Source organism: Peromyscus maniculatus, chromosome 7, assembly GCF_049852395.1.
Source record: "Peromyscus maniculatus bairdii isolate BWxNUB_F1_BW_parent chromosome 7, HU_Pman_BW_mat_3.1, whole genome shotgun sequence".
NCBI lineage: Eukaryota > Metazoa > Chordata > Mammalia > Rodentia > Cricetidae > Peromyscus > Peromyscus maniculatus.
Window position 1 is genome coordinate 12,118,194 of NC_134858.1, and position 25,290 is coordinate 12,143,483.

General features: G+C 43.2%; 1 protein-coding gene and 1 long non-coding RNA gene across 7 annotated transcripts in view; one reads left to right on the forward strand and one right to left on the reverse strand.

Moving 5' to 3' along the window:
* The window catches only part of Deup1 (deuterosome assembly protein 1), a 69,446-nt gene that overhangs the window by 9,426 nt on the left and 34,730 nt on the right, over positions 1 to 25,290 (reverse strand). For 3 of the 5 annotated variants that reach the window (XM_042280457.2, XM_006990543.4, XM_016008824.3), the window contains exons 8-12: positions 23,385 to 23,530; positions 19,494 to 19,599; positions 14,749 to 14,943; positions 13,304 to 13,390; positions 5,296 to 5,492 (exon numbers count right to left, since the gene is read on the reverse strand). In XM_042280457.2, coding sequence (XP_042136391.1) covers positions 5,296 to 5,492; positions 13,304 to 13,390; positions 14,749 to 14,943; positions 19,494 to 19,599; positions 23,385 to 23,530 — 731 coding nt within the window. Of the gene's footprint in view, positions 1 to 5,295; positions 5,493 to 12,347; positions 12,493 to 13,303; positions 13,391 to 14,748; positions 14,944 to 19,493; positions 19,600 to 23,384; positions 23,531 to 25,290 lie in introns of those variants that run through there. The other 2 variants (XM_042280460.2, XM_076575702.1) reach the window with 1 other exon arrangement.
* LOC121830743 (uncharacterized) lies at positions 12,714 to 25,267 on the forward strand. Of its 2 annotated transcripts, none has more exons than XR_013052625.1 (3): positions 12,714 to 13,002; positions 15,217 to 15,357; positions 22,730 to 22,871. It is a non-coding gene; the product is annotated as an uncharacterized LOC121830743 (long non-coding RNA). The 2 variants fall into 2 exon arrangements; XR_013052624.1 differs by lacking the exon at positions 12,714 to 13,002 and adding an exon at positions 25,088 to 25,267 and having other exon boundaries at positions 14,930 to 15,357; positions 22,730 to 22,831.

Here is a 25,290-nt window from a genome sequence, read left to right on the forward strand (position 1 = left end):
GGCTTCAGTGGGGTGCTACCTGCTTTCTGGTTCTCCACTGCTGAGCTCACAGTGTCCCTGCATCTCAGCAACTCTTCCCTATAGTGGGTTTTACATGGCAATAATTTATTCAGACTATTTGAAATGCTGTTTCTTTTCAAAACCAGGTCACTGAAGAACACTGAAATCAGACGAGGCATTAAAACAAATTTAATGAAACTTCAGCAAACGGAGCTGGCAGGGCACGGCTCTGCGGCAGGAGCAGCTGTCCAGACAGCTTATTAAGATAATCTCCCACGGAGCCTTTCACTCCCTCTGCCTCTGTCTCCCACTGTCTTGTTTTTGTTGGGCACTTTTAATACATGCTGCACTGCCTGACAAAGTAAGATTAAGGCCAAGAAAAATATTTTTAAAATAACAAACTGCAGAGGAATAGCACAGCACCTCACCTGACGCTCCCGGAGCTGCTCTAGTGACTGAGGTGAGGAGCTGGGAGCCCAGGGCCTCAGTGACTCGCTGACATCAGCCCTTAGTGGGCCAACCCCTCCCAGCATCTTGAGGGCTCTGTGGAGACTGAAAGTACTCACATGCTTTGTGAGGTTCTTATTCTAGATTAGGAAATGACCTCTTAGAACAGGTTTTCAGGTCTACCGGGTGATCAACATGTGCTCAGCCATCAGAGGACAGGCTTTGGGCTGTGGCCAGAGGTCTTTTTCCCACAATGCTTACACTGAAGCCCCCATCATTGTGCCATACCATGGCACTCCTTCCATGGCACTCTCACTACAGTACCCCACCATGGCACCCACACCACAGGACGCCCACCATGGCACCCTCATCATGGCATCCCCACTAGGACACCTCCACTATGGCACTCACACCATGGCACTCCCAACTATGACATCACCACCACAGTACTCATATCCTGGCACCCTCACTATAGTGCCCCCACCCTAGTACCACCATAGTACCACCTGTTGTGGAATAATCTTTTTGTACACTGTGAAGAAATGTCACTAGGATTGGTTTAATAAGAAGCTAAATGGCCAATAGCTAGGCAGGATTTTCGGGGTAGGGAGAATGGTGGGAAGAAGGGTGGAGTTGCCAGCCAGACAGAGAAGAAGAAGTATGGACAGTATAGAATAAAGGTAATAAAGCCATTAGACAAAAAGTAGATTGATAAAAAAAAAATGGGCTAATTTAAGTTGTAAGAACTAGTTAGTAACAAGCCTAAGCTATTGGTCAAGCTTTTATAATTAATAATAATAACTTTATAATTAACAAATGGCACACAACATTCAGCCACATATATCCACATAAGACCTGAGAAAACTTAAAAAAATTCTAAACACACAAAAAATGAGCCAAACATGGCTTCCTAGTCTTGTGTCCCTCATGCTGGCCACAGTACAGAGACACATCTCCTGGCAGCTGCCTGAATGCTCGAGCTACCAGTGCACCAAGATCTAAGCTGCATGGCAGGTTTAAGGTTTGTTCATGCAGAGAGAAAAGGTTACAGTATGCAGTAAAGCAAGTTCAGATGGGAAAAAAAAACCTCTAAATAGGTTACAGTGTGTTTAACAATGTGTCTAGGCTTAAGAAAAAAATAGGTATAAACAGTCATAGAAAAAAATAGTTTAAAAATAATGAAGTCTTGAAAGAGAGAGTAAAGTAATAAAATTAAGCCATGTAAGGATGGGAAATACACAGGGAGTCTTGATCCTATATGGTGTCTTGTTAACTTTGAATTTTTTATAATGCTAATGTATAAAAAAACAATAGCTGCTGAGAGAGACTGGATTATTGAAACTGCTAAATTAAACCAACCTATATATTTTAACAATGTCTTAACTTCAAAATGGAAGTCTGTCAATGTGTTGTGTTGGGAGAGAGGTTATGCTTTTGTTTCCAGAAGAAATGAGAGACTGGATTCCTTCCAGATTAATAGAGATTTGACTGGGGCAGACCTCCTGGGTATCTTGGCTACAGACATGGGGGAAGAAGCCAAAAAGACTACAGGACAGGTGACGTGTAAGCTGACCTCTTGACATGGGAACAGCTCTGAGATGAGATGAGACATGATAAATCTTGTTGGCTACAGAGTCCTCATGACTTATTACATGCCATCCTTTCATATGGCATGGATAGAGATTTATATTACAGTTTGATTATATAATCCAAACGGACTTAGAAAGTTGACAGATGTTTTTTACTTGCTCTAACATAAAACAAAAGATTATCTCTAGCTGAATTGTGGACATTGCACATTCCATACTTGTGTTAATGCTGATATGTACATTATATTTGAAAATTTAGGTGTTTTCAGAACAAGGGGGCCAGACACCAATGAAAATGGGTGGCCCAGATGACCCAGCCTCTTAGAATGCCTCTGTTGCAGTTTCCTGAGTTCGGCATCAAGGCTGCTGGCTGAAATGGTGCAGCCTCACAGATCACTCCATCCAGGACTTCAAATAAGACATGCACTTTCCAATTGCACAGAGACTGGACAACAAATAATACAGCTAACTCTCCCAGGACTTGACCATTATCCCAATTTTCTCAGGGTCTCCTAAAGATTTCAGCACCCCCAGACAACAGAAAGCAGTCTAGAGAACACAACACCCACATTCCCAAGAGGTGGGCTTGACGGCTTTTGGTCATTCAATGGGTTATATATATTTGTCATCATTTAGGGGAGATGGTTACAAGTTGTTATTTTTTATGGTCAGGGGAAAAAGCTAAACAAAGGAGTTAGATTCAAGGACCCCTTTCTGAAGGAGAAAAAGGGAGATATAGTATAAAAATGATGAGCTAAAAGGGTAGATTGGTGAATCTAATTTTGAACAATCACTAGTCTCAATTATTTTACATTTTACATTGGTATGGATATTTGTATATTGATACAAATTTAAGGTTATTTTTGTTAGAATAGATGTTTCTACTCTTGTTTAAGGTATTGTACCTATGCAGCTCATTTAACAATGCAATGTAAATTTCTAGTCCTTGAACGTTATTATTACAAACTATTTAGGATAATAAAGAAATGAAGGTTAATAGCCACCTATAACAATCAAACTTGTAGTCATGTTAGGTATGTTATCAAGGTCAGAGATGTATTTTAGATAGATAGTCTTCAAATACTTCAAAACCTACAGAATATGGCATTTAAAATGTTTTATTAACATAGGGCTTTTCATGACAATGAAACATGTCTGCTCCTGGTAACACTAATTTACTTAAGAGAAGATGATGGGCATTGAAGAAACTCCATGTGGAGTTTGCTTTCAATGTGGCAAAGCTAGCCATTTGGGCAACAAACTGCTCTTGTCTTGACTGCTAACAATATGCTGTACAAAGTGTACAAACAGGACACAAAGGAAAAAGACTATAGAACTTTGTCAAGATGAGGCAGGGGTGTCTTTCAAAATTTCTGCTTCATAAAAAAGTCTGCCAGACATTCTTCAGGACACACAGGAAAGTGACTGCTGAACTTTGCCAAAACAAGGTAGGACAGTCCTTCAAAATTCCTGCTTCATAAAAATGTCTGTCAGATATTCTAGGCCTGTAGGCTGAAGATGGATGCCACAATGTTACAGAGGAACCTTGGGTGACTGTCCAGGCAGTCAGATGTCTCTGTCACTTCTAGAGTTTTGGAAGTTGCTTGCACTGTACTTTGTGTTTACTCGGGTAATATTATATCCTTCTAGGTCTTTGATGGAGTAGAAGACTAGGTAGTTATAGTTACAGTCTTCCTTAGTTATGATAGAAGGTAAATTACGTACAGAGCTTTGGACTCATCAAGATGGAATAAGTAAAAAAGTATTTTTCCCAAATATGCCAAATACAAATGGACTGAACATTGTAAATGAAATTCTTACCTGATAGCTGTTCTTATTGTATATAGTTTTACCATGTTAGAATTAAAACCTTTACTTTTGATTTAGACAAAAAGGGGGAAATGTGGAATAATCTTTTTGTACACTATGAAGAAATGTTGCTCGGATTGGTTTAATAAAAGGCTAAACAGCCAATAGCTAGGCAGGATTTTGGGGGCAGAGAGAATGCTGGGAAGAAGAAGGGCAGAGTTGCCAGCCAGATGGAGAGGAAGCAGTATGGACAGTACAGAGTAAAGGAAATAAAACCACAAGACAAAAAGAAGATTGATAAAAATGGGTACCTATGGGACTGGGGTAGTGAAGGGAGAGCGCTGCTCTATAGCTTGGGAGTGTTGGGCAGACTTTACCCCCCACTTTTGTTCTGTTCCATAGGTTTTGCTTAGCTATCAAGACGAGCCTGGCATCACCTTCTCCAAACCTCAGGGTCAGCTACTAGTCTAGTCACTAAAATACACATTTTAGACACCATGAATTATTATAGAAGTATTAATAAAATAAATACAATTTACTACTAATAATATTAGTGATTAGTGACCAACATTAATGCAACTACTCATATTACACAGATTCTCTCATACAATCTCCACTAACACCCTACACACAAGAAACCATGAAAACATTGTCAGGCATCCACACTAAGTGTCTCAAGCTTCTGAGGACAGGCTGAGTTGCAGTGTGGTCTGGACTTCCTTAGTCACCATGAAAGGCTTATATCAGGGAAGATTGGTGATGGCAGCATGCCATAGCCCTTCTCAGAAACCCACAGTGTAAACTAATGTCTTCATGGCTCTGAGAAGTTCTGTGGAAAAAGAATCGCTTTGCTGAACATTTTGTAAGATTGAGGAAACAGTGATCAGCCTCCAGAGACATTTCTGACTCCATCAATCCTTTGTTAAAATTGAGTTAATTAGCATGTTTCATTGTTAACATTGACTTAGGATATGAAATGGACAGTGGGTATTGATCTTCCATGCACTCTACTTCTTACTGTCCCTAGGGCCCTTGTAAGGATATGACCAGCAGTTGGTCACCATGGCAAGAATGACAACACCAAGTGGCTGTACCATGGATGGACAGACAGAAGTGACGCTTTGCCATCATACCTAACAGAGTAGATGATCTAGTTTTCTCTATTCTCAGAACATTAAAAAGACTACTAGTTTATTTGTACAGCATGTCTTCTTGCACAAGTGTTCTGAAGCAACTAGCAAACAAAAATCCCTGGGAACTCTCCACCCAGCTCACCATTATATTTGGACAGCTATTGCCAGTGTATACTTCTTATGAAATAGTGTGCCCCGACTCCTGTGTTATCACTACCAGATAAAATATAAATACCTGAAGCCATCATTTTATATTACTTATGAATTTTCCCCAAGGCATTTTTAAATGTCTGTTCCTGATGGTCAAGCCAGCATACCTGTCTCCACTGGTCTCCATCTTCAGCTGGCTCTGGTAGGCATATGCTCCTGCTTCATCATAGCTACTCTGATTAGACCATGCTGCTTTTCCATTGACATGGAGCTTTGCAAGATCACTTCGGAGCCTTTCATTCTCGTATTCCAGTTTGTTAATCGATGTGTACCGTGAATGCGCCTTGTCAGTGCAGTCCACACTCTGGGGAGTAAAACAAATCCCCGCTGAGTGACCTCACACACGACACGTGTTTTCCACATGTTTGGACTCATAGGTTGGGAAGGCCTTTTCATTTGAGCTAGGTGACATGGTTTTTGTGAACTCTTTGTTCCCCGGAACATTTTAGATATAAATTATTAATATTAATAAATTAATTAAAAATATTTTAAAAGACTTTTAATGGCTGCATTAAAAAGGTGTAAAATTTATTTAATCACTCCTGTTCTTCAAAATTGAGTCTGTTTCAAAATCATCAATGGCACTGTGACTTGCTCATACACAGACTTTCACTGGCATCCCTTTAGAACATGGCAATAACTGAATGGGTGTCTTCGAGGACCTCACTGGGAAGTGCTAATCCCTCTCATTACTCTCAGACATTTGGGCTGGAGAGATGGATAAGAGACTATGAGCACTTGCTGCTCGTCCAAAGGACCAGCATTCAGTTCCCAGCACCCACATTGGGCATATCACAACCTCCTATAACTGCAACTCCAGGGGATCTGATGCCCTTTTCTGGTCTCCAAGGGCTGTGAACACATGAGACACACACACACACTAAATCCTTAAAAGAATCTCATAAATTCCCACCAAAAATAGACTAATGGTCTTATTTATTACACTCACAATTTAATATTAGTATTTTGTTAGATTTGCTAATGGTAAATAAACAGCCATCTTCATCACTGAAGTTGAATATGTTTTCCTGCTCTTTTGGCAATTTTCACTCTGTGTTCTCAGTTGCTTGTTGTATTCTTTGGTCATATTCCCACTGAGAAATTTCTGTTTACTAATATCAGCATATTTTTTAACAGTAGAGGCTGCAATCCAATGTTTCTCCCATTGGTGAAAGTATGGTGTATGTAGTTTTTAAAAAGATATTTTAAAAGTTTTAATTGTGGTATGTGGCATGTTTTATCTGGAAAGGGACTTTGAGTTTTGTTGTTTTAATTTAGTGAAACGTCATCTTTCCCTTGCGCCTTCCTCTTTGCCTCACATCCAATTTTCTTTTTTTTTTAAAGAGCTATTAAATATTTACTTCTACTTTCTTCTATTTGTTTTATGATTTCATTATTTCACATTCAATTCTTTAGCTTATTTTGAGTTAATTTTGCTATAAAAGTAGAAGAGACAGTAAAAATAATAAATTCTTCCAATTATTCAAATCGCATATTGATTAAAGTATCATGCCCCACTGCTGGGTGATGCAACAAATCACATGATGAACTTCTGTGGACTGGGACTGGAATCTGGACTGTTTGCTGCATTGATCTTGCAGTTGAAGCAGAGCCAACACTGCACATTTGGAGCAATGTCCTTTCATAGCAGAGATTTGCTAACCGGTACAATAATGCACCACCTCAGAATGTAAAATGAAATATATTTAAATTACAAAAATTAAAAAATTACAAGCTTTAAAAAGAGGCTTAGAGATTTCTCAGGCTGTTTTAATTAAATACTGTGTGTGATGCTCTATTATCCACCTCCATCCTTCCAGTCCTATAAGCTGACCATCCCAAGCTGCATTGTGGCTGATGGGACAACAGTTCTTTGGTGTCGGAAGGGTAATACTTTAGCACAAAATGCTTGGTTTGAGCAACCCCTCACTTTTGAAGCTCCAAACATTTGGGATTCAAGGCCTAGAAAACTAAATGATTGGGGCTTAGACATTTCTTTTTGAAATCCCTAGACTCCTAAGCTTTGAGAACCATTCACATAGAATAACACTCAACATTGCCCCCAACTTTCTCACATTCTTGAATAGCTGCATATTGATAACCATTCATACCATCAGTTCATATCAACACTGAAAATAAGCTTATAAATACAATTATGCAATATGTACATATAAGCTATTAAAATGTTTACTTGTTTTGTGTCGAAGGCTAGCTACATCTACTTACTGTTTTCTTGCATACTATGACAGTTTAGGAAATGCAGAGGAAGGTCTGAATTCTGGCTGAAGACTCAGGAGGGCATCCAAGCAACTCACTGAGACCTGGAGAAACTTAGCCACTCTGTGGCTGACCCAGCCAATCCTTCACCACAGCTAGAGGAAGCTGCCTACAAGGCAGTGGTACACTGAGAGCTTCCCAACCACTGCCCGGGCGTCTTTGATCAACTTTTTCTCCTCAATGGAAGGATGCAAGGAGCTTCAGAATTAGGCAACCAGGAACATTCTCAACTCTGTATTATTTAGATGGGACCAATCTCAGGATCAGTAATTTCCTGTCTAGAAAGGAAATTCCGGGGCTAGAGTTAAAGCTCAGTGAGTGGTTAAGAGCACTTGCTCTTGCAGAGGATCCAGGTGTGGCCCCACTATGCACATGGCAATTCATAACTAACCCTAATCTTAACTCCAGTTCCAGGGGATCAGGCACCCTCTGACTTCTGCAGGCAATGCATGCATGCGGTACACAGACATACATGCAGGTAAAAAAAAGAAAAAGAAAAAACAACTACTATTTTAATATTACCCAAATATAACAAATATTAGGAGGCTGAAAATAATGATCTATATATTTTGTTTTTTTATACTTAGGGTGAAATTTCAGCTCTAACCATTCAATTTTATATTTGTATATTCTAGTAATTGCTGAAATAATTATCTGATTATGGGATTTTTGGTACTTACAGAATTTTAATACATAAAAGTAGAGTTTTCTTCATTTCATAAAATTTGAAAAGAGTAACAAAGTAAAATAAACAAGGAATAAGATATTGATAAACTCTAATAATAAATTAAATAGGGCGCTAAAGAGAGGGCTCAGCAGTTAAGAGCCCTGGCTGGTCTTCCAGAGGACTCAAGTTCAATTCCCAGCAACCATATAGTGGCTCACAATCATTTGTAACTCCAGTTGCAGGGGATCTGATGTTCTATTCAGGCCTCCTCAGTCACAGCACACATGTGGTCCACAGTCACAGCACACACATGTGGTCCACAGGCACAGCACACATGTGGTCCACAGGCACAGCACACACATGTAATCCACAGTCACAGCACACACATGTAATCCACAGTCACAGCACACATGTGGTCCACAGGCACAGCACACACATGTGGTCCACAGGCACCATACACATGTGGTCCACAGGCACAGCACACACATGTGGTCCACAGGCACAGCACACACATGTGGTCCACAGGCACAGCACACATATGTGGTCCACAGGCACAGCACACATGTGGTCTACAGACATAGATGGAGGCAAAATAATCAGACACAAAATAAAATTAAAGGTTAAAAATTTTAAAAATAAATGAAGTAATAGTACCCTCAAAGCCATTATTTATACATGTCAGTAAAATAAACTTGTGAGTCATAATTAAAACAAATGGAAGAGAATGTGTTCAACCACCTAAGCCCAAGAGTAAGAAAGGAAACTAAAACCAGAACTGAGCACAACAGTTCACATCTGGAACTCTGACACACAGGAGGCTGATGTAGGAGTGCAAGGCCAGACTTGGATAAATAGTTCGACCCTGTCTCAAACAAGAAAACCTGACAATAACACCTGGAATATGAGAGATGAATAATGCTGCTGTCTCTGAGTAACTTCAGTAACGAGGAAACAAGCAGAAATGAGCATATTTCCTAAAAAGATACAAATGACCTTAGAAAAAAATAGAGACTTGAATAAGCCAAGAGGAAGAGGCAAAGGGAGCTCCTTCGTGCACAGGCTGACATGTTTCATTGTTCAACCTTTCAGTAACGAAGGCCAGCATTTATTATTTAACAGCTTCTAGACACCCCAGAGCCAGGAACCTCCAGTGTGCGCCTAAAAACAATTACAAAGAGCCAAGGACAAACCTCACCTTAACTAAAGTATCATCACACTGACCCAGTACCGCACTAAAACTGACAGAGTGTGACTACTGTGGTTGAATTGTGGCTTCCTACCAACTGTTGAAGTCCTAACCCCTAGTCAGAACAGGGTCTTCACAGAGGCAGTGGGCTCAGAGTGAATGCCCAGCAAAAGGAAAAGGAAAACTGACTCCTGAGGATCATGGGATGAGTCAGACCTGGGAACCACAGCACCCTGAGACAAAGCACTGGTGTGAGGCACTCTTCTGCCCAGGAACACCAAAGACTGTCTCAGTCCAGCAGAGAAAGAGGAGGAGAAAGGGAGGGAAAGAGGGAGGGATGGGGGTGGGGTGGGGGTGGGTTATGTGTGTGCAGAATCCTCCTGCACTGAGGTTAGAGAGAGCATGACCCTGAGGACATGTGTGGGACTTCTAGCCTCCTCCCAGAGCCCTGCTGTTCTAAGCTAACACACTGTGACATCAAGCCAATTTAGAACTGGGAAGAATATCCCAGGAACCCAAATTTGGATGAAAACTGGGAAATACGTCAACCACAGTCTCTACACATCACCAAATGCACGGGGGAGACTCACTCAGTGTCGTCTCTGCTGCAAAGGCCCTGGCAAGCTCTAGCAGCCGCATTTCACAATGGGCAGAAAGCACGACACAGGATCATGAATCGAAAACAAATTTACATCCAGCAAAACTCCAAAAGTGAGCCATTTATAGTCATAAACTAGAAAGTTTGCAAGTACTGCCATGCCTCTCCTGGAGGTCCTGGCAAGGGCGTTGTGACAATGACGAGATTGGGGTGAACACAGGAAAAGAGGAGAGAGCCAGAGAGCTAAACTACATTAGCAAAGTTCCTTCTAGAACGGCAGTTCCCAACCTGTGGATCGTGACCCCTTGGAAGGTCGAATGACCCTTTCACAGGGGTCACCTTAGACCATTGGAAATGTCAGATATTTACATTACGATTCATAACAGTAGCAAAATTACAGTTATGAAGAAGCAGAGAAGTGATTTTAGGTTGGGGGTCACCACAACATGAGGAACTGTATTAAAGGGTCACAGCATTAGGAAGGTTTTGAAACACTGCTCTAGAAGGAATAAAATAACCTTCTTCTATATTGGCAATTAGCTGCTTGATGTGGTAAAAGCAAGATATTCCATTTGTAACAGTGACAAGACTTGTAAATAACTTGGGAAATAATTTTAAAGAAAGGAAAGAGGAACTATTCAAAGAAAATTGTATTATTGGGAAATGTGTTATAAAGAAATGGGGAATCATGCTATATCTTATTATAATAAAGGCATTGTCTTCAAAGTTAATACAAAAACAAATTCAATTCCAGCTAGAATGCACAGGAAATTACAAGGACAAATCCAGTGCACTGAGCTTAGTCTACATGAAAATTTTAACTGAGCTATTACACATTGCACTTCAAAGTACAATTTAAATGGATTGAACAATTGGATGGAAAATATAAAACTGAAAAAAATACAAAAGCATATTCGTACATGTGGAAAACCCTATTACCAAAAAAGGAAGCTCTAAATATATCCATCAAGAGAGGGTGATTTTTGGCAAGTCAAAGTTTAAAACTTCTTGTATCACAAAAATATAAAGTTACAGAAAATAGACTTTGAAAATGCTTCTATAAATTGACAAGCAAAAGAAAACTAACATCAGAGAAAATATGCATCAAGTGTGTCTAATTCATATTGTTACAAACTGTCAACTATGGCAGGAAACCAATGCCTGCCTATTGGCAGGGAATGGAAATCAAAGTGCTGCTGGAAAAGTTACTGTAGCAACAGTACTGGCAACAAGAAAGCACAGTGCTGCAAAAGAAGCAGGCTGTGATAATGACATTAACATTAAAACACACATGTCCCGTGAGCAATGGCCCCTCCCCCAGAAAACTGCTCCAGGATGTACGTGTTGGGAGTTTTATGACCTATTTATCCAGGTGAAAATACAAAAACAGAGTCAAATACACTAGGACTGAAATACTCATGAAAACAGTCTAACGCATTTTGACATATCAACACCATGGAATATTACACAATTATTATAAAGGGTAGACTAGGTTTCTGCCAGTTGCTGTGGAAAGGCATTTTGGAGCAAACAAAAATAAGACAAGTGTGGTATGTAGAGGTATATGAACCTAGGTTTTAAAAAATAATTGTATGTATCTCTGTGTACCTCTGTGTGTATGTATGTGTGCCTTATATGTACAGGAGCCTGAGGGGATCCGAAGATGACATCACATACCCTGGAACGGAACTTGGCAGGTCATTGTGAGCTGCCATCTGGGGGTGGGGAACTGAATCAGATCTATACAAGAGCAGCAAATGCTCTGAAATTCCGAGCCGTCCCCTCTATTCCTGTCATCCTTTATTGTTTTTTTTTTAATGATAAAATCCCCAAATAAGCATATATGTGTGTGTGGTATGTGAATATACAAAGTGATAGATACAAACCGAGGAGGCATTGTATCTGCCTGGCCCAGGGGACGAGATGTGGAAGAAGGCAGGGAGAGGCAGAAGCAAGGAAAACGTGTGCTCTGCAGTCACCTGCATGCACACTGTGGTTAATTCACAGACGTTATGTGCAGTTTAGGTGAGTGTCAAGTTTCCTCGGACTTGCTGACTTGTACTGCTGTCCACACACACACGGCTGGAGGTCAGCTCTGGGCAACACTTGAGTTTCACATCTGTGTTGTAGGAGACTCCATCTCCCACCTTATCTGTGGGAATGGTCAGGACAAAGCCATTGTTTGCTGCCACAGAGCCTTCTGCTGCCCAAGTGGGGCTGGAGAAGGGGGTGTGGGTAATTAGCAGCTGCTTTATATATCTTTGTGTGTTTTAGTTCTTAAAAAACCAAATAATATAAGTGAACAAAGCTAACAGCCTAAGGAGCAGAGTGAAGCCCCTCAGCAGGGCTCTGGTGACCTAGGAGATGTACAGACAAACACTTGGCAGCCACTTCAACTTATGTCCCATGCTAGGGAAGGAAAAGGCGGAGATGACGGGCAGGTTTTTAATGTAGCAGATAGGGAGACTTTTTTTTTTTATCTTCCCTTTTTATCCATCTGTGCTGCAGTCACAGGGTCCACAACCACGCTCAGGGAAGAAGGAAGAGTGCTTCCAGGTGCTTCTCCTGTCTTCATGCTGGAATACGGACTCGTGTGAGAACAGGTGCACAACATGATAGAAATACAACATTGGCTTCAGAAGGGGCCCGGCCGAGGCCTCAGGCAGCTTAAATAATCATGATGCCCAAATTTTCCTATCTTACCCTTTCTGTTCCTTGAACAGTTAAAAAAAAAAACAAAAACAAACAAACAAAAAAAAAAACAACAAACACAATGGTAGGATTTTCTCGAGTGACTATAAGAAAAGATAACAAGCAATGCTAATATGTCAAAATTTCAACCAACGAAAGTTCTTCTTTAAAACCAACTGTCAACAGCCACAGACAACGGGAACTGAGAGGCTTGGAGCCGTTGCACTTGTTTGTGAGACTAGGTCGAGCCAGGGGCTAATTCATATATTCAGTCAACAGTACTGAATGCTTACTTTGTACCGGATGTCCTGAGCTGATGGCTATGCCAACTTCCTGCTTGTCATCCAGTTGAAAGGGACAAGCCACAAAACAAGTCAGAGCCAAATACGAACCAAGTAAGGACGGGCCAAATCGTTCTGATTCGGGTTTGCGGACTGAGCATAAGGTTGGCACTGAAGTTGGGCCGTCTAGGCTATAGGGTTTGGGGATTAAATGTCAAGAAACTGCATATTTTGCATGTCTGGGAAGTGATCAGAACTGAGCCCTAAACAAGTGTCCCAGCCTGGGCAAGCCACGGCGGGAAGACAGCACCCAGCTCTGGCGCGCATGCTCAGTGCGCACACAGAGAGAGGGTCAGCCCTGGCCAGACAACCACCTCCTAGGAGTTCAGTTCAGGGAATGAATTCAGTGCATTACCAAGTACCGTGCAGGGTCCAAGTCTCCCATCATCCCTTTCAGATGTGTGTTTTCTGTTCGGACTGCTTTGTATCTTATATCCGAGACCTGAAAGATTAGTAGATAAGAGGCACAAGTGAAACTCACAGCGCAACTCGTCATCTTGTTCTTTAGCTCTGTCCTGTGGGTGCAAAGCCTTTTCTGGGGTGGCGAAAGGGAACCATTCGTCAGGGTCCCCTCTTCCCTCTCCTGGCCTCTCTTCCTGTGTGAGCAGTGCTGGATTTAAACACTTAAATAACGATTTACCTTTTCCCAACAAGTCGGAAATTCCATTTCCCATGTATGGGAACTATAGCCAGAAGAGTCACGATTTTAAAACCCCTTCTTGAGGAGACTGCTCATTACGCTTCTTAACGCCCGATTAACTTTTACAGCAAGCAGTATAGGCTTAATTTGTTCCTTCTGGTGTTTTGGCCATGTTTCCTTGCCTGCCTATGACTTCATTTTGTATCTTTCTTTTTTCTTTCCCTGATTTCTACCTGAAGGTTGGGAGGCCAGATGTGTGCCTCTAATCCTGGCCTGCTCTTTTGTATAGCTAAGGCTCATTTTTTTTGTTATAAAACTCTCGCTTTATAAAGATTTACTTTTGTAAGTTATAGAATATATGTTCATGGACAAAATCTAGGAAACATGGCCATATGAAAATGAAAATGAGTCTCATTCATGCGCAGCTGCCCACTCTGCCAGCTGCGTGTCCTCTGCCCGTGCATCGCCCCGTCGCCATTTTCCTGGGTACGGTACAGATTGGTCAGTGTAAGGCCTGGGACTGGATGGAGGCCTACTCTTTCTAGTTTTTGTAAATACACATGGTTTAACTGCTCTTATGCAGATTGTTTTGGTTCATGTTTTGTGTGCCTAGATTTAGAATGAAAAGGCCATAAAGCCCGTGCTGTCAAAAGCAGGCTACAAATTTGATTATTCGTAAGAGAGCAGGGAAATTTAAAGACTAAATAGGGAGGGAGGGTGTACATGAGCGGCCCTTAACGGATGAACCTCGCAATCTCTGCTCGTCTCTGAGGACAAGCTGTGTGCTGGATGGATGTTTAATCTGCAGCCTCCATGTTTAAAACACTAATGGCAGTCTATTAAATGTGTGTGTGTGTGTGTGTGGGGGAAGCGTTAGTGGAAAGGGCCTATTGAAAACACCCGCAAAGGAAGCAGGGTACATGTGATGTGGGAAGACAGCTGCAGGAGAATGCCGGCGTGGGACTGATCACCCTTGCACGCCCTGTCTTTAGTTTCTTTGATGATGCTTTGTGGTATGGCACAGGATTTTAGAGGCACCGCAAAGCATCTCTGACACCAAATCTCAGACACTGACCCCGAGCACCCAAGGCTCTTGACAGACAAGGAGGGCTAGGACTGAGCAGGAGTCAGCCCTGGAGAGTGCTTTCCTGCCTGCATACCTGTTGCTTTGTTAACATTTTTTCTTTTATTTCTAATTCTATCTTTAGCTGTCTTTCCAGAAGGGCAGCTTTCTTCATGACAGTTGCTATAGTGATCTCCTTCTGGTGAAGTTCCTGGGTGAGGTCAGAGATCTCATTCCTCATGCGTTCCTGTTCGGAGCATCGGTCTTCCTCCTGATAGAGCTGGCTTCTCATCTGCAGAGAGAGTGACCCAGACACATGAACCCTCTCACTCAGGGAACAGCTGCAGCTTGGGCTGGACGCCCTCAGTCCTCCTGCCCTAGGATGTCTGCGGTCCATGGCACCCCTTTCTGACCAGTGCTGACGGACAAGCACCTCACTAAGTTCACAGTTTCCTCCCCACCCCCAAAGTCCATTGCTTTCTTGTCATGTGTAAAGTGTCACTAGGGACTCAGCTTTGCTACAGACTTGACAGAAATTGTTACTTTGTTTTGTTTTTTGAGGCAGGGTCTACCTCCACAGCCCAGACTGTCCATTATCTTTGGATCCTCATGCCTTGGCCTGTGAAGTTTTGGGATTATGGGTGTACACCACCAAGTCTGGACATCAGGACCTACTTATGGAGGAAAAAAAAAGGACCTATGAAGGGTAAGCAACTTGCTCCAATCATACAAGAGTAAGTGTCAAATTTGAGACTAGAACTCACAGTTCTTGGCTTTAATTAAAGTTTTTAAAAAATGAAACAAAGTGTAAATCCCACTGTGCCAGCTGTGACTCCACACTGCATCTCAGAACCAATAAACAACTAAGCACACTGTGTTGGTTAGAATGCCTTCCTGGCTTCTCAGGACCCCTCGGAGTCATCATCACTCACGGAGATCTCCTAACAGGACCTGTGGGACCTGGACTCCTCACCACCCCCAACTGTCCAAATCTAGCCCAGTTCACTCTCTGGGCTCTTCTGTTCTCTATTCCTGTTACTCCCTCCTTGGTCTCACCCCCCAGCATTGTTTTAAAGACTGCCCCTGCTTCTCACGCTTGTTCACACTCCCCTGCATCGTTCTGAAGACTACCCCCTGCTTCTCACGCTTGTTCACACTCCCCTGCATTGTTTTAAAGACTGCCCCTGCTTCTCACGCTTGTTCACACTCCCCTGCATTGTTTTAAAGACTACCCCCTGCTTCTCACGCTTGTTCACACTCCCCTGCACTGTTTTAAAGACCACCCCCTGCTTCTCACGCTTGTTCACACTCCCCTGCATTGTTTTAAAGACTACCCCCTGCTTCTCACGCTTGTTCACACTCCCCTGCATTGTTTTAAAGACTACCCCCTGCTTCTCACGCTTGTTCACACTCCCCTGCATTGTTTTAAAGACCACCCCCTGCTTCTCACGCTTGTTCACACTCCCCTGCATTGTTTTAAAGACTACCCCCTGCTTCTCACGCTTGGGAGTCACAGATAAAGAACACACACCTATGGGGCAGGGGGAGAAAAAGAGACATATTCACAGCACGGGGTAGGAACTGAAGTTTGAGGAATGCCCTGGGGGGTGCCTAGCCCAGCTGAGAGGTGGGGAGGGGGGCTGGTATCAGGATAGTCTCCCCCAAATCCTGAAGGGTAGATGGAAGCCAGAAAGGCAGGAGAAAACTCCCAGGCAAACAATGCAGCAGGGTGGGCCACAGAGCTGTGTTCACTGAGGGAGCCTGGAGTGTTTTGATCATCTGTGTGCCAAGAAATAAGGCCGGAGAGGGAAACCAAGGAAATCCACAGAGACATACATGAATATGCTCAGACACTTGGAAGGTGAGAAGTGACTCTTCTACACTTCCTCTTTGAAAACCCAGTGTGTATCTCTAAAGGAGTAAGGGCTCTTTCTCTGTCCTTTCTCCCAGCAGAACACCCTCACAGTGTCTTCACGATCACTTCTTCCACATCACCAAATAGTCAGGCAGAATTCCAATGTCAAATTGTCCCGATCTCCAATGCTCTTCAAGTTTGTGAAACTGAATTAGGAGCTCACCACGCCTGCCTGGCTCTCTCTTTCCACTCTGCTCTCTCTTTGTGTGTGTCTGGTCTCTTCATCCCATCCCATGATCTCATGTTCCAGTTACAGTCCTCATGAAAGGCAGTCACTTCCAAACCTGTGCCCCCATCCAGAGTGGGTTGCACACTGGGATGGCCAGGATTTAGGACAGACACCCAGGGAAAGATGACCTAAAGCAGGGGTAGCTGTGTCCAAAGGCCAATGTGCAGCATCCTAGGCTAGGCACCACCCACTCCTTTATCTGGTCCTGCTCTGATTACTAAGATTAGAAATGTGACTTAGAAATCACATGGTCCCAACTTTGCCATTCAGCAAATAGGAACCAGGGGTGTGTTATCCAGCTTGCCAAAACAAGAGTCTCATTTGTTTGTGTGTTCACGTGCATGCTACAGCACCCATGTGGAGGTCCAGAGAGCGCATAGGTGTTGGTTCATTCCTACCATGACTCTTGGGGATGGGACTCAGGTCATCAGGCTTAGCAGCAAGCCCCTCCACCTACTGGGCTGTCTTGCTCACCCCCTCTGAATCTCTTTGATTCCCATCTCTCTATTTTTCCTCCTTGCAGTTTATTTGGTGAATCAACCATATTATTCTGCAGTGTGACAGTCTAGATTTTACTGTTTATATTCCTGTGGTATACTTTAGCATGGTCCTCTTAAAAATGAAAGTCAGAAAATTAAGAAAATGAATATGCTATTCTGAAAGAGGATTAAGATTTTTTTTTTTTATTAGTTAGATAGTAAAACAACATGCTCTTCCACAGAGTGTGTTTCTAAATGAGATGAATTTATCGGTGCTTCCAATGACATGACATTTTTTTTAAATGTGAATTTTATCACAAAATAAGTGACTAAAAACAGCTCTGTACCCACAAAAGAAAAGCCACTCACGAGATTCATAGTGCATGGCACTTGTTGGTGTCTTTACAATGGACTGGAAATGCTCTTTGCCAACACTTCTGGAAGCTGCACCTAGTTACCCTGGCCATCCACCATTGCCCTGCACAGTGCTGCTGCCTGGGCCTCTAGGGGCCTGGGAGATCTGGGCCTTGATCTCTCCCTCCACCTCAGAGGCTGACTCAGAGGATTCTTCACTCTGTATTTCTGACTCAGTTGGAAGCCTCTGAGCTCCAGGAGAGTCCAACTCCACACAGTGCTAGTCACCCCTTTTACCGTGGCACAATCTCTGGGAATACCAATAAAGAGCAGTTTTTGGAAGTTATATTTTTAAAATCAGTAAAATCAGTTTTATGGGATTACATGGTATCAGTGTTCAAAACAGGAGAAAACAGCAATTGCTATCTCACACATTTTCTGTGCTGGACCTGCATTTGTTCTCAGCCAGCTCTGCCAGGATCTGTCTTTTAAGGGGCTGAAGGGTAGAGACGGAGTCCTGATATATAACCTAGGTTGGCCTCAGACTTCTTGCGATCCTTCTGCCTCAGCATCCACAAGTGTTAGGATTATTGGTATGAATTGCCACCCCCAGTCAGGCTCTATCATTCCAATGTATTTCCTATTGCAATTGGGGAATAATTACAAGGAGGACATATTGCTTGCAGGAGAATGAAGAACCGCAGACTCCGTACGAACCATGTCCATGCCCTCCTCATCTAAGGTGTTCAGCTCTTGGCAGAGTGCTTGGTCTATGCTGGGCCCTCAGAAATGTGGGTGTGGCCACATCTGTCACGTGTTCCTCTGAGCCAGGCCCTGTTCTAAGCATGTGACTTGCATTAGCTCCTGGATTTTAACAGAGGTTGGTATGTAGTCTCTGGGGTAAGATAGCCTACATTCAAAACTTGTGTCTACCACTTACTGTGTAGTGTGGGAGAAGCTGTTCAACTTCTTTGTGTCTTAGTTTTCTCTAAAGCAAAAAGAGGATGACATAGATCCCATTTTTAAAGATGATTGTGAGGACTGAGTGACGTTAGGCTGTTAAGTCCTTGGGACAGTTTGTTCCTGGCACACGGTAAGAGCCACAGGAGTATCAACAGATACCCGTTCATTTCACCCCCATCATAACCTCAGGGTGTTGAAAGGTGTGTTTCTCGTTCCTCTGAGTTGAGACAATCCCTCTGGCATTGAAAACAGAGCTTATAAGACTCAGGAAACTAACAACCCCTTGCAAGGTAAGCCCAGGGGCCCAGAAAGGTGTAAGGAACCCCAAGTCCAGCCACCGTTCTCAGCAGTTAACAGTTGATGGGACGAGGAGAGCTGCCAGCCAAGAGCCCCAGGGATGCAGCTTCTGTGATGCATCCTCCTCCTGCAGGTCTCTGCAGTGATGGAGCTGCCTCTGAGTCACACACGGTCCTGTAACTATGCCCCCTTCTGAGGGTAATCAATAAACTCATTGGTGTGCCAAGTGAGCCTTGAGTGGAATCCTTCCCCCACCTATAGTCAGTGCCCTCTCTGGGTGACAGACGTTTGTTCACTCTGTCTACAGTACTAACCGCCCCGTCCTAGATGAGGTGTGCAGGCAGGTCCCCCAAGGTCACCCACATGCTGAGCACCAGCCTGCACTCGCTCACAGAGGCACGCCTCCACATTTCATCTGCAGTCTCCCGCTAGCAGAGTAACCCAAGATTTGTGTTCACACAGAATATCAGAATTATCCGCTTGGTGGATTATTTCTTTTGGAGACCGTACAGCAGGAAAAAGAAGGGAGCGTGAAGGAAGATTTTAAAGCCAATTTTATGCCGAGACTTTAGAGCTGAAAGAATGGATCTCATCACATTCCATACCTTGTTTAATTCTTTTTCATGATTTGGTTGATCTGAGACCATTGAAAACAACTCCTTTCTTTTCCTTTCCGGTTCTTTAGTAGAGGGGGAACATGACGATTCAAGTCTACAAATTAAGAATAAAGCAGGCAACACTTGAGCTTAACTTGGCCAATTCTTAATTAGATCGTTAGTCTAGTCATTGGAAGCTCAGAACGGATCATTATATTGTTAACACTAGTGGCTACAAAAATCACAAATTTTAATAATTCCAAGTTCTGAGAATATTTCTGTTTTCGAGTGAGAGTGGTTTTAATGGGAGAAAAGGAAGCCGTTAATAACCATCTCAATTACACACTAAAATAGGCAGGATACTGGGGTTACATATGTAGATAAGATTTTTTAAGCGTATTTATTTATATATTTTATGCACACAAGTGCTTTATTTGCATGTACACCTGCACACCAGAAGAGGGCACCAGACATCATTACAGATGGCTGTGAGCTACCATGTCGTGCTGGCAATTGAACTCAGGACCTCTGGAAAAGCAGTCAGTGCTCTTAAGCACTGAGCTAGCTCTCCATTCCTTGTAGATAAGATTTTTTTTTAATAAGAGGAAAAGACTTCTTCTTGTAATAGCATAGCTTGGGAACCTAACTGGGAATATACCCAGCTGCTGGGGCGTCAAGTGCTCATGCACTGAGGTGAGGAACTATGTTAGAAGTCCAGGGAACACACAGTCTGCAGAACACTGAAAATGACACCCGACACTGTGGCCAGGGAGGAAACTCAAAGGTGCCTGGTTTTTTGCTATTTGCATATAAAATGGAACAGAAGCCACTTCTCAATATGGGGAGTGGGGAGCAGTGAGGGAAGACAACCCCACTTGATGCTCAGAGAAGCACAGCTAGTGAGGGCCACTTCCCTGTGTAGGTAGACTGGAACCAGTCACTAAAATATAAAGGGGGGCAGGCGGCAGCTCCAGGACAATGGGTGAGCTCACCACTCTAGAACCTGCTGGGACTCAGTAGGAGTCACCTGTGAGGATAACTGCCTTTCCAGAGACATCCCGAGGGTGTTCCAAATATCAGAAACACAAAGCACACAAAATAAAACCACAACTCCAAATCTGAGCAATGGTGGAGAGATAATTACTTTAAAGATTAGAAATTAAGGATCTCTCAAAAGGTACAAATTCAAGCGGTCTCCCTGAGGTATGCGTGTCTAAGCTGGGTCGATCTTTCTGACCATTACAGTTATCATACACCCCTCCCCCACCACAGTTATCACACACCCCTCCCCCTACACCACAGTTATCATACACCCCTCCCCCACCACAGTTATCATACACCCCTCCCCCTACACCACAGTTATCATACACCCCTCCCCCACCAGTTATCACACACCCCTCCCCCACCACAGTTATCATACACCCCTCCCCCACCACAGTTATCATACACCCCTCCCCCACCACAGTTATCACACACCCCTCCCCACAGTTATCACACACCCCTCCCCCACCACAGTTATCATACACCCCTCCCCCACCAGTTATCATACACCCCTCCCCCTACACCACAGTTATCATACACCCCTCCCCAGAACAGTTATCATACACCCCTCCCCCACCACACCACAGTTATCATACACCCCTCCCCCTACACCACAGTTATCATACACCCCTCCCCCACCAGTTATCATACACCCCTCCCCACACCACAGTTATCATACACCCCTCCCCCACCACAGTTATCATACACCCCTCCCCCCCCATTCCCTACGTCCGAGTTTACATAGGCCAACAGAGTGTGTAACTACCACCGTTGTGTAACGACCCTGGAAGGAGCGCTGTCAGCCTTTCTGTGAATGTTGTCCTCTCTTCCATATGTACAAGTGAACATGTTTCTCATAAGCCTAGAGTACACACTACACGTTATTATCTAGTGTCCTTGTGTTTCTCACCAACTAATGTGTTGTGAGTACTTCCATTTTATTTAACATCCTATTTCAAATGCAGTCTTCAAATTTCTCACTTGCTATGATTTGGAAAGGAAAAAAGAATGTTCTCATTTCTAGATTCTTCCCAAGCACTCTCAAGGGTGCAATGCTGAATGACCACTAAGCCTTTGTGGTGAGCTTGCCAGGTTCAGTGAGTGAATGGAAAAACATGCAATTCTGATATGGATATGTGTTTGGAAAACATGACCATGCTAATGCAAACAGATAAAGGAGGTATGGTTTTTCATTTAGGAAAAGGATCTTGGAATTGTTTTTTAATAATGCAAAACATGTCAGCTCATGGTGCTTGTGCCCTAAAGAAGGAAATGGAAAAGCTAACAAAATTTAATATCATCAAGAAAGGTTCTGGGAATGAATGGAAACATCACTAACCACTGTGCCCGTGCTCTGGGCTGCTTCACTTTAATAAAGCACAAAGAGGAGGCAGGGTCCAAGTTCAAGAAACTCAGACAACAGAGCAGACAGGCAGCAGGCACGGAAACCAGACTGGAAGGATTTAAAAACTGCAGCGGGAAAGACAAGGCCTGAAGACTCTACCATGGTGGGAGGCTGCCGTGCTCAATGCATGGCATCTTATGACGTCTCAGAATGAGACATCGAGGGGTCCCTTCAAGGGATAAAGACATAGTTTGGAGACCAAAATGATCATACAGCTTGACAGAGACTAGAGAAGAGTTTGTATTGTCCAAATACGTAGGGACTGTGTATTGAAAGAAAGCTGGCTATGTTTGGACTGAACATTACTAGTTTTGTTCTTTGGTAGCACTAGCTAGACTGAAACTCACTCTGTAGACCAGGCTGGGTTAGAACTCACAGAGATCTGCCTGTCTCTGTCTCCCTAGTATTGAGATTGAAGGCATGTGCCATCATGACTAGCCTAGCCTGCCATTTTTTTTTTTATTTATTTTATGTGTATGGGCGTTCTGCCTGCCTGCATGTCTGTGCACCATGTTAGCGTGTGTAGTGCCAGCAGAGCCTGACGATGATGTTGGAGCCTCTGGAACTAGAGCTACAGATGGTTATGAGCTGCCATGTATGGGGATGAGTTTAGAAAGTTGAACCCAGGATTTCTGGAAGAGCAACCATTGCTCCTAACCACTGAGCCATCTTTCCATGTTATCATGTCCTACAACTTTGAAGAAATTACTACTGTCTGAAAAGCAATTATCTTTCAGTAAAATACCCTTGATCATTTAGCTATTCAGATTTTTAAAAATCCTATCATTCGTTTCATTAGCTTGCTGATTCTGAGAAGAAAGTTCCACACCAGTGAACTGTTGAAGAAATCAGACCATCTCTTCAGAACTTCAAACACCAAGAATTCTCAGAAGACCTACTTGTTAGTGGTTGTGAAAAACTTAATATATGTCTGCTCTTAAGGGTGGGGGGAATCTGTGTTAGTTAGTAATAACTTCTTAAAAAGAGATTTCTCTTTTTTAAATTATGTGCATGCATGTGTGTCTGTGCATGTGAGTGCAGGCGCCCTCAGAGGACAGAGGCATCAGGTCTCTGGAAGTGCAGAGATGTGTTTGTGAGCCCCTTGACATGGATGCTGGGAACTGAGTTAGGGTCCTCTGGAAGAGTAGCAAGCTCTCTCAACCACTGAGCCATCCCTCCAGAACAAGTAATAACTCTGAACATGGAGCTGCAGGTCGTGAATGCAGAGGCAAAGTTAATACACCACCCTCAACCAAAGCAGAAACAATTATAATAAAGAATAAATCTCATGTCTCTGCAAATCTATAATTAACCACTAGCTCCACACTGTTGTTTATATTGATATCCTAAAGAATGCATGGCAATTCAAATAAACATTATTCTAGTTCAAATGTGAAGCCCTTGAATGCGTACATCCTGCTTTGAGAAGTTTCACTCCAGGCTGAGAACTGTACCTTGTCCTGCTGTCTTGAGCAGTCTGGCATTCTCCCATTTTCAACAGTTCCCTATGCAAGTGCAATCTTTCCATTTCTATGATCCTCAGGAGGTCATCACGTGACTGTAACTCATTCTTCACCTCTGACAGTCCTGCTTCCATGGCCTGCAGTAAAATTTTTTTGACGTTCACTTTAGAATTATTGTGCACAGTAGATTAAAAAACCATCTAGCCCTCAAAACAGTACAGGATATTGCCATTGCTCTCCATTGCCCACCAGACCCTACTGCTGAAATATTGATTGCAAGACATGTCAAAATCAAGCTGGTAGCTTCCTCCCTGAAGGACAGCACTGATAGTGCCAGAATGTGCTAGCCAGGCTGATGTGGGAGAAAATTCATCAGTGGTATTACCCAGTGGAAGACCCTGTGTGCCACCAACATGCCAAGCAACATGTGCCTGCTGGTGCAGTAGTGAAACCAATGCTGTGGAGATAACCAGTCACATGCCGACTGGATTTGAGGCTTGCTCCACAGGAAGGAGTCCATACCTGGGATTGGATGACGGGGAGATTAAGTCCGAGGAAGAAGCTGCTACTGTTGCTTTGCTAAACAAACACGTTAAAGTGCCTTCTAAACATTTGTTTGTATCCATAAGTTAGTGCTGTTCTCAACCTTGGTCAGAGAAGCTTCCTCTTGCCACAGGCAGTTGTTACCTCAGAGACTCATCACTGGTCAAAATGCTGAGAATAAGTCCCTGTGGGTGCTCAGCCCTAAATGGGACATTATATCACCCAACCCCTCGAGGCTCAGGAAATACTGTGCAAGGGAAGAATACAAGAGCCAGAGGATGAGGAGTTCTCTGGCATGATGTCTAGTGGACATGGCCTGGCTGTTGTACTCGAACTCACAGCAGCTGTGCAAGACAGAGCTTGTCAACATTCCATCCTGGATAAGAGAGGGCTCTTGAGGACCCACCCCTCCATGAGAAGCTACTGGTAGTTAATGGAAACTGGAAGAGGGAAGTTGTTTTCTTCCATGATGCAGTCACAGGCAAGTTGCCCATGCTCCAAAAAATAAGTCCACACCCATGGAAGCAATCCTAATGAAACCCACAAGGTCTCTCTCTCCTCTCTCTCTCTCTCTCTCTCTCTCTCTCTCTCTCTCTCTCTCTCTCTCTCTCTCACACACACACACACACACACACACACACACACTCACACACTCACACCAACACACTATCACACTCACTCTCATATACACACTCATACATACTCACATACTCTCTCATGCATGCACACTCAAATACACACTCTCACTCTCTTGTGCACGCACACTCACAGTCACACACACACCTTACACACAAGCTCACATACACTCAGTCTCACAACACACTCACAGAGTCATAACACACACACTCACACATCACACAATACTCATACACACACAGTCTCACACACACACACACACACACACACACACACACACGCTCAAACACTCTCACACACATGAAAGTAGGAAGAGGGCTTGTTAGGAAGAAGGAGGGATATGGTGGGGGAGGAGGGGACTGAGAGAGGATGATGATGGGTGAAAATGACCAAAATCCACCATATACATGGATGAAACTGTCAAATAATTTAAAAATTAAAAATGAACAACTCTAAGTCGATGTACTCAATTTTAAGTAAAGCATGTTCCCTCTTTTGCTCCCTCTTCCTCAGAGAATTCCTTTCACTCAATGGACAGATGCTAACTGAGCTCCTGGTAGGTGCTCTGGGGCACAGATGCTAATCGCCCTCAGAGAGTTTGCCATCCTGGATAAAGACAAGGAGCAAATGACCAAACTACACCTATGTGGTCATATTGTGTGTGAACCTGAAGCAGTGAAGTTTGAATAAAGTATGAGGGCGAACTCTAATCAATGCT